At 42.3% G+C, this 12,933-nt stretch overlaps 1 protein-coding gene across 2 annotated transcripts in view; it reads left to right on the top strand.

Annotated features, from left to right (window-relative positions):
- The window catches only part of LOC143282124 (IQ domain-containing protein H-like), a 44,560-nt gene that overhangs the window by 27,115 nt on the left and 4,512 nt on the right, over positions 1 to 12,933 (top strand). For both annotated transcript variants that reach the window (XM_076587640.1, XM_076587641.1), the window contains 6 exons: positions 1,747 to 2,019; positions 4,815 to 5,003; positions 5,612 to 5,732; positions 6,724 to 6,998; positions 9,650 to 9,832; positions 11,286 to 11,411. In XM_076587640.1, the coding sequence (XP_076443755.1) occupies positions 1,747 to 2,019; positions 4,815 to 5,003; positions 5,612 to 5,732; positions 6,724 to 6,998; positions 9,650 to 9,832; positions 11,286 to 11,411 (1,167 nt within the window). The remainder of the gene's footprint in view (positions 1 to 1,746; positions 2,020 to 4,814; positions 5,004 to 5,611; positions 5,733 to 6,723; positions 6,999 to 9,649; positions 9,833 to 11,285; positions 11,412 to 12,933) is intronic.

Raw genomic sequence — 12,933 nt, forward strand, 5'->3', positions numbered from 1 at the left:
GAGAGTGTGTGGGTCTTTCCTGAGAGTAGTTCAGGGATGGACAGTGTGTGTGTCTTTCCTGTGAGTAGTTCAGGGATGGAGAGTGTGTGTGGGTTTATCCTGTGAGTAGTTCAGGGATGGAGAGTGTGTGAGTCTTTACTGAGAGTAGTTGAGGGATGGAGAATGTGTGTGTGTGTCTTTCCTGTGAGTAGTTCAGGGATGAAGAGTGTGTGTGTCTTTCCTGAGAGTAGTTGAGGGATGGAGAGTGTGTGTGTGTGTCTTTCCTGTGAGTAGTTCAGGGAGGGAGAGTGTGTGAGTCTTTCCTGTGAGTAGTTGAGGGATGGAGACTGTGTGTGTGTCTTTCCTGTGAGTAGTTCAGGGATGGAGAGTGTGTGTGGGTCTTTCCTGTGAGTAGTTGAGGGATGGAGACAGTGTGTGTGTCTTTCCTGTGAGTAGTTGAGGGAGGGAGAGTGTGTGGGTCTTTCCTGAGAGTAGTTCAGGGGTGGGGAGTGTGTGAGTCTTTCTTGTGAGTAGTTCAGGGATGGAGACTGTGTGAGTCTTTCCTGTGAGTAGTTCAGTGATGGACAGTCTTTCCTGTGAGTAGTTGAGGGATGGAGAGTGTGTGAGTCTTTCCTGAGAGTAGTTGAGGGATGAAGAGTGTGTGTGTCTTTCCTGTGAGTAGTTCAGGGATGGAGAGTGTGTGTGGGTCTTTCCTGTGAGTAGTTGAGAGATGGAGACAGTGTGTGTGTCTTTCCTGTGAGTAGTTGAGGGATGGAGAGTGTGTGTGAGTCTTTCCTGTGAGTAGTTCAGGGATGGAGACAGTGTGTGAGTCTTTCTTGTGAGTAGTTCAGTGATGGACAGTCTTTCCTGAGAGTAGTTGAGGGATGGAGAGTGTGTGAGTCTTTCCTGTGAGTAGTTCAGGGATGGAGAGTGTGTGTGTCTTTCCTGTGAGTAGTTGAGGGATGGAGAGTGTGTGTGTCTTTCCTGTGAGTAGTTCAGGGATTGAGAGTGTGTGGGTCTTTCCTGAGAGTAGTTCAGGGAGGGAGAGTGTGTGAGTCTTTCCTGTGAGTAGTTCAGGGAGGGAGAGTGTGTGAGTCTTTCCTGTGAGTAGTTCATTGATGGAGACTGTGTGTCTTTCCTGTGAGTAGTTGAGGGATGGAGAGTGTGTTTGTCTTTTGTGTGAGTAGTTCAGGGAGGGAGAGTGTGTGGGTCTTTCCTGTGAGTAGTTCAGGGACTGAGAGTGTGTGAGTCTTTCCTGTGAGTAGTTCAGTGATGGACAGTCTTTCCTGTGAGTAGTTGAGGGATGGAGAGTGTGTGAGTCTTTCCTGTGAGTAGTTCAGGGACTGAGAGTGTGTGAGTCTTTCCTGTGAGTAGTTCAGGGGTGGAGACTGTGTGAGTCTTTCCTGTGAGTAGTTCAGGGACTGAGAGTGTGTTTCTGTATCATGATTATTTTGAAACACTGTGCTTCTATTTTTAAGCCCATACATATTTAGATTTCTTTATACTTACTCTGTCAGCCTGTGTTTCAACAAGGCTTCAAACATTCATAGTGCTAAAAGAAAATTGGATTTCCTTATTCACACTTATAGTACCTTCTTTGAGAAAATTGTGTTCAGTTTGTCATAGATACCAGTATTCATGTTTGGCTTATATATGCATAAATTCATGTTCATCTTGAAAGTGTATGATTTTTTGTTTTCTAGAGACATGCTTTTATGTTTCAATCATTGACATGGGTTTACACTTATATTCTTTCTCCCTGGACAGACTCACCGCATGTGCTTGTCTTCGATACTGAAGTACTCTCCTCGCACCCTCAAACGCATTTCCAACCTGATTCGTGGACGCGAGGCGTACATAGTGACGGGCATCCCTCATCGTGACGACCTGGCAGTGGCCGATGCTCTCAACGTCCCCATCCTGTCTCCAGAGCCAGAGGTGGCCAATCTCTACTCCACCAAGTCCGGCTGCAAGAGAATCTTTGCGTCAGCTGGCATCGAAGTTCCGCCCAGCGAGTACGATGTCTATAGTTTAGGACAGGTAAAAGCATTTGTTATTTTAAAGTTGGTTTCATGTTTTTTTGTTTTTTTTGTTTGCCTGTTTTGTGTGTTGGTGTTCTCTGTGAAAAATGCCAAATAGTTAAAAATATTTGATATATGTTTTTATTCTTTTATTTGAAATTTACCAGATTACACATACTTTGAGAACCAGCCAGCTGTGGTCAGTTATACAATAACAAGACTTGGTAAATTAATCACCTGTAGTACAGGATTATCAGATGTAACTCTCGAATATCATCAGTTTCCAATGCAAGATGTGTATGAATTATATAGTGTCAACATAATGAAGGGCAAGCAAGCTGTAATTCAAACTGTGTGCATTTGTTTCTTTGTGACTGAAGCAAAGACCTCAGTGTTTGTTCCTTTTACTGATAAAACGAAATTTGTGTAAGTGTGCTTCTTTGGTCACTGTTATTGTACTTTACTAGATGAAACTTATATGTATATGTAATATGTATATATATGTATGTGTGTGTGTGTGTGTGTGTTGTGTGTGTGTGTGTGTACATACATACATACATAGATATATAAATATATATAAATATATATATATATATATATATATATATATATATATATATATATATATATGTGTGTGTGTGTGTGTGTGTGTGTATGTATATTATATATATCTGTATATCTATATCAATATCTATCTATCTATCTCTCTCTATCTCTCTCTCTCTCTCTCTCTCTCTCTCTCTATATATATATATATATATATGTGTGTGTGTGTGTGTGTGTGTGTGTGTGTGTGTGTGTGTGTGTGTGTGGCTTATCTTTTTCCTGTTAATAGATTTGTTTTCATGTTATTGAAACAAAGCTCTTAGAGTTGATTTTGTTGTTGTTGAGATATTGCTATTTTTTTTTTCTTAACTAAGATATTGCCATACACATCCATTTTCTGAAAAAGCTGATAGTTTACTGAAATATTTCTATCCCATCCATTTCTGATGTTGCTGATTGTTTACAGAGATGTTGCCATACCCGTCCTTTTCCTGCATCACTGTCATATAAGTTATAATCTTAACTCACTCTGGACGATGGAACGCTATATGTTCCTGACATAAGGTAGCATTCTGGACGACAGAACGCTATAGTGGTTTCGACAATTAAAAAATTTTCCACGTTTTCCTCATGGAGTAGCATAAAAATTGCAGCTACACTGGGCATTGCAAACGTGTCAAGGGTCAACTGGAAAGTTTCTTTGTGAGTTTCCGTAACAGCACACTCGCCAGTGAGCCTTTGAGTTCGGCACCCCACATGACAAGCTAATCTGCATATGTATTGAAAATGGCGTTGAATAGTATCTGCAGTGAAGAAAGCTACCAGCAAGAAGGTACTAACAGTGACTCAGCTACTGAGAGCTGTGAAGAGCAGGGGGGAGAGGGGGTGGGCGTACACATGACGCGAGGAGAAGGGTCAGTGGGTCAAATACAGGGAGTTTCATTCAGCTATTTTTTGTTTTGAATTTTTTTGTGATTTTTTTTCCCCTCACCCTAACAAATGGGTCATCTGCAGGGGAAAGCAAGGGAGAAAAACAATGGTCCGGAGTGAGTTACAAAGTACTCATGATCTCAGCTTTTTATCGTTTTTGTTATTAGTTTGAATACAAAATAAAACAAAATAACCACCACCCCCACCCCCCCCCATCCCCCCCAGCACCACCACCCAACTGATATGGAGTAAATTTGTGCTGAATTGTTTCCCCGGCTTCGCATAAAACATGAATTGTTTCCCCGGCTTCACATAAAACATGAATTGTTTCCCCGGCTTCACACAAAACATGAATTGTTTCCCCGGCTTCGCATAAAACATGAATTGTTTCCCCGGCTTCACACAAAACATGAAATGTTTCCCCAGCTTCACACAAAACATGAATTGTTTCCCTGGCTTCACATAAAACATGAATTGTTTCCCCAGCTTCACACAAAACATGAATTGTTTCCCTGGCTTCACATAAAACATGAATTGTTTCCCCGGCTTCACACAAAACATGAATTGTTTCCCCGGCTTCACACAAAACATGAATTGTTTCCCTGGCTTCACACAAAACATGAATTGTTTCCCTGGCTTCACACAAAACATGAATTGTTTCCCCGGCTTCACACAAAACACGAATTGTTTCCCTGGCTTCACATAAAACATGGATTGTTTCTCCAGCTTCACATAAAACATGAATTGTTTCTGTTTCTCCAGCTTCACATAAAACATGAATGGTTTCCCTGGCTTCACACAAAACATGAATTGTTTCCCCGGCTTCACACAAAACATGAATTGTTTCCCCGGCTTCACATAAAACATGAATTGTTTCTCTGGCTTCACATAAAACATGAATTGTTTCCCTGGCTTCACACAAAACATGAACTGTTTCCCTGGCTTCACACAAAACATGAATTGTTTCCCTGGCTTCACACAAAACATGAAATGTTTCCCTGGCTTCACACAAAACACGAATTGTTTCCCCGGCTTCACATAAAACATGAATTGTTTCCCCGGCTTCACACAAAACATGAATTGTTTCCCCGGCTTCACACAAAACATGAATTGTTTCTGTTTCTCCGGCTTCACACAAAACATGAATGGTTTCCCTGGCTTCACACAAAACATGAATTGTTTCCCCGGCTTCACATAAAACATGAATTGTTTCCCCGGCTTCACATAAAACATGAATTGTTTCCCCGGCTTCACATAAAACATGAATTGTTTCCCCGGCTTCACACAAAACATGAATTGTTTCCCCGGCTTCACATAAAACATGAATTGTTTCCCCAGCTCCACGAGTGCCTAGCCCAGCTGGTGACAGAGAACCTTGGTGTGAAGCGCTGGCTCTTCAAACTGGACAACGAGTTTGATGGGCGTGGGATCGCCTACTGCGATGTGACGGACCACCTCAAGTGTTTCCGCTGGGCCCAGAAGGAAGCCAAACGCTACGGCGACAAGTGGAGCAAGAAGTGGGCGCAGGTGAGGAAGGGTGGGAGAGGGGGTGGAGAGGGAAACGGTTGTTGTGCGTATGAGATGTACACGCTTGAGCACATGACTATGTTAGTGGATATATGCATGTGTAAAAGAAAATTAAAAGAGGAAGGAAAAAAAGTTGCTGATGCTAATAATCTAGATTTTAGAATCACAGTTTTCCACTTTGCTTTAAAGTCTGAGTGAATTACTAAAATGCAATTTTAAAAGAATGCTCCAGCAGGATAGACAGCTAAGATGAACCAGCGAAGGTTAAACCTGACCAAGGGAGATTGTAGGATTTGATTCAATACTGTTATGAAATCGGAGGATAATTTTACACTTAAAGCTTTGTTGTTGTTGCTACTAATGTTGCTGTTTTTGTTCCAATTGTTGTTGGTTGTTGGGTTTTTTTTTTTCTGCATGCTCCTTATATGTAAGGTCATAGCATCTTGTTTCTGGCCAGATATATACATACATATAGATAGATGGATGGATCAATGGATAGATGTTGATATAACCTTATATAATCTGTCCTTATGTCTTCTGCAGCACCAGAGTCAGCAAAAACCACTGCTGAACTGCAAAAGCACTGAAGCTCTGTGTCATGTGTGCAGGAAGCAGCCTACATCAAGATCCATGCAGAGATTCCAGACATTCTGCTGGAACACGCACAGCCCAGCAACACCAAGGTGTACAACAGCTGGCAGGTGTTCCTCATGGACTTCCTGTCACAAGGTAGGAATGAGAATGAATGAAGGTTTGATACATTTGGCACATTATCATACATCAGTTTCAGTTTCAGTTTCAGTAGCTCAAGGAGGCGTCACTGCGTTCAGACAAAACCATATACGCTACACCACATCTGCCAAGCAGATGCCTGACCAGCAGCGTAACCCAACGCGCTTAGTCAAAAAAAAAAAAAAAAAAAAATTGAAGGAATTTGAGAAAAGCTTAATCTCAGTAACGGCACCTGGTGAGGTGTAAATATCAAAAGAAATGAAACTTTATTTAATGATACAGTAAGCAACACAAGACAGTAACCTAACTTAGACCTTGAACATAAAAGAGAGAAAATAATATAAAAGAAAGAGGATAGAGTAAACGAAGTTTTAAGAGTATAGAAAAGTGAAGAAAAGAAAGAGCTCACACAGAAAACATCCTGTCACCACCAGAGCCCGGCCCGGCACTACCGTAAAACGTTCACACACGCACACTCTCACCTTCCACTATAAACTCACAATCACCATACTATATGTGCACGCATCACAAAAGCCACATGTAACAGAAGCATCACACAAAAGGCAAAATACATCCAGTCACCAGACGGGCGCAATAGCCAAGTGGTTAAAGCGTTGGACTGTCAATCTGAGGGTCCCGGGTTCGAATCACGGTGACGGCGCCTGGTGGGTAAAGGATGGAGATTTTTACGATCTCCCAGGTCAACATATGTGCAGACCTGCTAGTGCCTGAACCCCCTTCATGTGTATATGCAAGCAGAAGATCAAATACGCACGTTAAAGATCCTGTAATCCATGTCAGCGTTTGGTGGGTTATGGAAACAAGAACATACCCAGCATACACCCCCCCGAAAACGGAGTATAGCTGCCTACATCGTGGGGTAAAAACGGTCATACACGTAAAAGCCCACTCGTGTGCATACGAGTGAACGCAGAAGAAGAAGAAGAAGAAGACATCCAGTCACCCTTGTGACAACCCCTTTTTCCAGGAGGAGTGATCGAGGCTTGCCCCCCGACAGACAGCATCACCACACTGACAGCCAACCTGCTGATCGAACCCTCGGGCAAGGTGAGCCTGGTCAGCACAGGTGACCAGATCCATGCCGAGAGCGACCTCCACACCTGGGGCATGTCCGTCCCCCAGGCCTCCGTCGACCCCCCGGTCCTCAGCGCCATGTCCAAGCACGTTGGGGACGCCTGCAAGAGTCGGGGCATCGTGGGATATGTGGAGGTGGACTTTGTCACCTTCATCCACCCTGTATCTGTGAGTTTTGCTTTTGATAGGTTATACAGGGTTTTTTGTCTTTTTGTGCTTTTTTTTTCTTTTTATTCAACCCCGATGCTATCAATCTGGTGAAAAAATGGGTGCACGGTTTAAAAAAATGAAGTTTCGATCAACATCAGTGGCAAAAATCAGCATTTAAGCTGAGACAAAACATAAAGTAACATGAAATGGAAATCAGTGTGCTGCAGTCCAATTCATTCAAACACAAGAAACATTACAAACTATCCACACAGCAAACATACATGTAATAACTTTTCAAAAAGACAGTTGAGATATGCAGTAAAGTGTGGATCATCAAAAGCACCTTCTAGTTTTATACAGTGTTTCTAGAAAATTAGTTCAACACAGAAAAATTCAAATTCAAAATCAAATTCAAAAACAGTTTATTGATCCACATAGAAATTAACGTGTGCAATCACAGGCTCGTTGTAAACACCAACAGAAAACAAGAGAGGCAAGGCCTTCAAGACTCACTGAGTCTTGAAGGCCTTGCCTTTCTTGTTTCAAAATGTAATGTTTAAGATGAGAAAGATCAGTTTAAGCAAATTAACTCCCCTAGCATTAATTACAAAGTAATTTCCCTTTTTTACTATCTGCACCAAAAACATTTGCAAAATAAATAAAACTTCCATGCTTAGCAAAAGAAGTTCCTGTTTTAACAAAAAATGATAATAATGATTGCTCTAGTTGTTGGGTCAGAATATCAGATCAAAGTGCCAAGTTTAGAGAATACAAAAAATATAAATATAACAGTAAATGCAGTTTGCATATAATTAGGCTTCATTCTTTATTTTTTTGTGCCCATCCCAGAGGTGCAATATTGTTTTAAACAAGATGACTGGAAAGAACTGAATTTTTCCTATTTTTATGCCAAATTTGGTGTCAGCTGACAAAGTAGTTGCAGAGAAATGTTAAAGTTTACCACGGACACACAGACACACAGACACACACACACACACACACACACACACAACCGAACACCGGGTTAAAACATAGACTCACTTTGTTTACACAAGTGAGTCAATGAACATGTGCACTGTAAAAGACAATAACACAAGTCAAATAAGAACTCAGAGTAAGTGACGATAGACTAAAACAAACCACACACCCACACACACGCGTGCATAGTAAGACAATCAGGTTTTGCACAACAATATATACAAATAAAAACACCCAGCAAGTTTTTTGAGTTTGAATTTACGTTGAGTGTGTATTCATCAAGTTCCGGGTCTCTCTCTGTCTTGCAGTTGGACCACAGGTGTGGGCCCTGATGTAAGAAAACACATCACATGATATATTCTTACAAGACAATGAGGGAAACTACAGACCTGTTCTTGGATGCAGTGTGTGTGACCCTCAGTATTCATTCACCTTGTTGACTTTATATTTTCCCATGTTCCCAGTCCATTCTGCTTTCGTTTTTCCCAGCAAGCCTTTACACTTTTTTTTCTCCTTTCCACAGTGTAGCTTCTTCTTCGTTGTTGAGGGCCCATGATCATACAAGTTGATTATTCTGGCACCTAAAACTGGCGGGGTGGGGGAAGGGGGGGCATGGGGTGGGGGTGGGGTTGGGGGTTCACTGCTAATATTGTGCAGTCGATGTTCATTAATGATGTGAAGATGAGGTAGAGGTGAAGGTGGTATTATTCCACTGCTGTTCAGGGAAAGTGGGGGATGGGGAGGGACAGAAGGTAGCGGGATAGGGGATTCGGGTGGGGGAGGTGGGGGTAGGGTGGGGAAGGTGGGGGTAGGGTGGGGGAGGTGGCAGGGTGGGGGAGGTGGGGGTAGGGTGGGGGAGGTGGCATGGGGTGTGGGGGGCTTGGAGACCCTTGCCACAAAACTGTCAAGCGTTTTGGCCTCCACAGCTTCTTGGGGTAGGCAGTTCCAGTCTCTGATGGTTCTAGGCAAAAATGAAGAGCCTCTGTACTATCTGATGTGCTATCTGTGCTGGTTTGCTCTGGTGATTGAGTAGTGACATTATAAACACTGGAATGGGCACTAGTTCTTGATTCTTTATGAGTTTTGGATTCACGTTGTTGTGGAGTGTTGGCCTAAAGGTAACATGTCCGCCTAGGAAACGAGAGAATCTGAGCGCACTGGTTTGAATCACACCGGCAGTCGCCAGTATTTTCTCCCCCTCCACTAGACTTTGAGTGGTGGTCTGGATGGTAGTCATTCAAATGAGACCATAAACTGAGGTCCCATGTGCAGCATGAATTTAACGCACATAAAACAATCCACGGCAACAAAAGGGATGCCCCTGGCAAAATTGTGTAGAGAAAAATCTTCTTCGATAGGAAAACAAACAAAATTGCAGGCAGAAAAAACAACAACAAAAAAAAAAGGGTGGCGCTGTCAGTGTAGCAACGCGCTCTCTCCCTGGGGAGAGCAGTCTGAATTTCACACACTCTTTTGTGACAAAAAAGAGTAATACAATAGATTAAAATACAATACAATACAATACAATAGAATACATTTTTTCTGTAAAATAAATTCAATATAACTTGGAATTTTTTGTGTGTGCAGTTTTATCAGTTTTGGATTTATGTTGTGTATTCTTCAAAAAGAGTAATGTGAATACAAATATTCATCAGGTTCTCTCTGTCTGTGTGTGTGTGTGTGTGTTTCAGCTGGACCAGCAGGTGTGGGCCCTTGACCTGCGGCTGCACTACAGTGACAGCATGGCCATGTTCCAGCTGACCCGCTACGTCACACAGGGGCAGTTCAACCCCGGCGACCACACCTTCACTGTCGCCCCGCCCAAGACACAGAAACGTCAGCGGCGCCGACGACTGGCTGGGGTGGAGGAAGAGGTAGATTGGGGGGTGGTAGGTAGGCGGGAAGGAGGGGGGTGGGGATTCATGGAGGGGGGGTGAGGAAGGACAGTGTGTGTGTGTGGGGGAGGTGGGGAGGGGGGGCGTCTTGGTGGTGTGCAGGGGACAGCGAGAGGGGATAGAAGGGTGGTGGGGAGTGGGAGGGAGGGAGGAAAAGGTGATGGTAGGGAGGGGGTGGGTGGGTTAGGGATGGTGGTGGGGATGGGTGGTGGTGAGTGTTGGGGAGGAGGTGAAGGATTGTGTGTGTGTGTGTGTGTGGAGGGGGTTGAGGGGGGGGGGCTTGATGGTGCAGAGGGGTGGTGGGTAGTGGATGAGAGAGAGGAGAGGGTGATGGTGGGGAGGGGGTGTGTGGTGTGGGATGGTGGTGGGGAGGGGTGGTGAGTGTTTGTGAGGAGGTGAAGGATTTTTTTTGTGTGTGTGTGTTGTGACGAAGGGTGGTGAGAGAAGGTAGATGTGTTGGATGGGGATGTCTTATTTTCATTATTATAAAGTTATTTTATTTGTATTTTATTTCATTTTTTAATATTTTATTTTGTTTGATTTTTTAAATTTTTTATACCGAAATGACGGCAAGGTTGTGTTGATTTTGCAGAAGTGGAATAAGAAGTGTTTTTATTGTTTGATTATATTTTTTAAAATCTTGTTCAACTTCTCTTTTGGATGTTCTCTCATTCATTTTCTGTCTCTCCTCAAACATCTTCTCATTTGTCTTACCTATATTTAAAAAAAAATTTTTTTGTAACATTTGTATGTTGTCTGTTATAATTAAAAAAAACACATGATATATTTCTACAAGATGAGGAGAGTAACTACAAACCTTTTCTTGGATACAGTATGTGGGACCCTCAGTATTCATGCATCTTATTGTCTTTGTCTTTTTCTGCCTTCCCAGTCTATTCCGCTTTCCTTTTTCCAGCAAGCCTTTACACTTTTTTCTCTCTTTTTCACAGACTATGATGTCCTGTCTGTGCTGTTTTGCTCTGGTGATCAGGTGGTGATAATCTAAACACTGGAATGGGCACTAGTTCTCGGCCCAAAAGTGTTATTTACTTATATGGCCTTTTGATGGATTTTTGTTGTTGTGGCTTTGAGATACTTTTTTTTTTTTTTTATCCTTAAAAAGACTTTTTTGCTTTTTTGCTATCTGAGATTGATAAATTAAGCAGATGGGCTGACATCCTCAGCACAGCCTATTCCTATTTGCCTTGTGGAGAGTAATGGTAAAGATATTATGCCATGAACTGTGTTGTTTTTGTTGTTTTTGTTTTTGTTTTGCTTTTGGTGTGAGTGAGTTTTGTAGATATTTTGTTTAGATGGGCAATCCTGATATGGCTCTGTGAAGCCAGCTGGACTATAAGCAACCTTGTCAAATGTCAACTTACTGATAATGTCGGTAAAGTGTCAATGTGTCAGTGTGTCAATATGTCAACAGCAAGAGCCAAGCGCGGTGCGTTACTGTGTCATGTCAACACGCCTTCTACACACCAACCTAGCGGTGGTTCATTACAGCGTGTTCTTCCAGATGTGTCGCGCTCACGGCATCGGTTATGACATCAAGGTGTGTGTGTGTGTGTTTGTGCCAGCGGCACTCAGTGTCTGACGTTTTCTTTGTTCCTTTGTCTTCACTTGACCTGGCTCTGTACTCTGTAATGCTGTGACACTCTTTACTAGAACTAGATCTTGGTTTATATTTCATGCTTTTGTGGTATCTTCATGTCTGTTTCATTGCTTGAAAAGCTAAGAGGGAAGGTATACAACTGATAACAGAGTGTGACTGCCTACATGGGGGGGGTGGGGGTGGGGGTAAAAACAGTCATACACGGAAAGTAAAAACCTACTCTCAAAAAAGAGTGAACATAGGAGTCCCAGCCTGTGAGGAAAGAAGAAAAAGATGAAACAAAAAAAAACAAAACAAATGATAGACATTACATTCATGGAACATCACATAGTTTGGTCATGCTCCCACGATTCAGCAAGAATGCTAATGAATATTATGCTTAGCACAGTATAAAACTATAAAATAGATGCTATGACGAGCGGTGCAGATTGTGTAAAAACCAAATGCAAAGATAAACAAATAAAACTGAGAGAAAACAAAAGAGAGTAAACAAATTATACATACAATGATGGAACTTAATGCATTCATTTCAGTTAAAGTACTCAGTTTAACCCCCAGGCTGCCTGCATGACGAGATAACTCGTCATGGCAAGCATGTATGCTTCGCTGCCACAATGACGAGATAACTCGTCATCGAAATATTCTGACTTTTCCCTGCTTTGCATTCAGTTCTTTGACAAAAATGCTGGTAGCTTTAGCTTGGGGAATCTTTCTGGATTCTATTCATAGCTAGAAACACCATCTGCGTCATAAGGCTGTCCTTTATTTGAACGTTTTGGTTGGGTTACTGGCCGCAGTCTTTGCCTGGCTCCTCTCCTCGCTCGCTCAACAAAATGTCGGACTGACTCCGTGTTCAAGGCATGCGATTGTGACGAACTAAATCAGCCAAAATTACTTTCTTTAGCTGATGCTCAGAAAGAATTGGAGCATAAATTCGAAGGAGAAGACAGTGGTGAACATTTATAGGACGATTTGATAGAAAATAAAGGGAGCAATCAAGAGAGTGGCCAAGATACAACTATCAGTGAGAGATGCAGGCTGTTCAACTCTAGCAGACAACAGGTCACCTAATTTTTAGCAGGGCACCGTATGAGCTATTTTCTTGGCACTCAGCCAACGCGGTCTGATGAAGTGACGGTGTGAGAGGGGTGAAGAGGAGGGGGGTGGAGACTGAGGGGGCGTGGCCTCACATCCATATTATCACTTGCAGAAGTCACAATGCATCTATTTCTTTTTCAGTTTTTTTTATATTGTGGTTGTTCTAATATGATTTTGTGTGTGCAGATATCCATTTGTCCAGAAAATGATATTTTTGTGCAAATTACCAGACTAATGTTTGTAATGAACAAGTTGAAAATGTGACAAAAAACAAAACACTGATTTCAAAACAACAGCATGTCACTTAAAATGCATAAAATGGGAAAACATCATGTGTTTTGTATTCTTTATTCATTTCCCTTTC

This window comes from Babylonia areolata, chromosome 5 (genome assembly GCF_041734735.1).
Source record: "Babylonia areolata isolate BAREFJ2019XMU chromosome 5, ASM4173473v1, whole genome shotgun sequence".
In the NCBI taxonomy this organism is placed as follows: domain Eukaryota; kingdom Metazoa; phylum Mollusca; class Gastropoda; order Neogastropoda; family Buccinidae; genus Babylonia; species Babylonia areolata.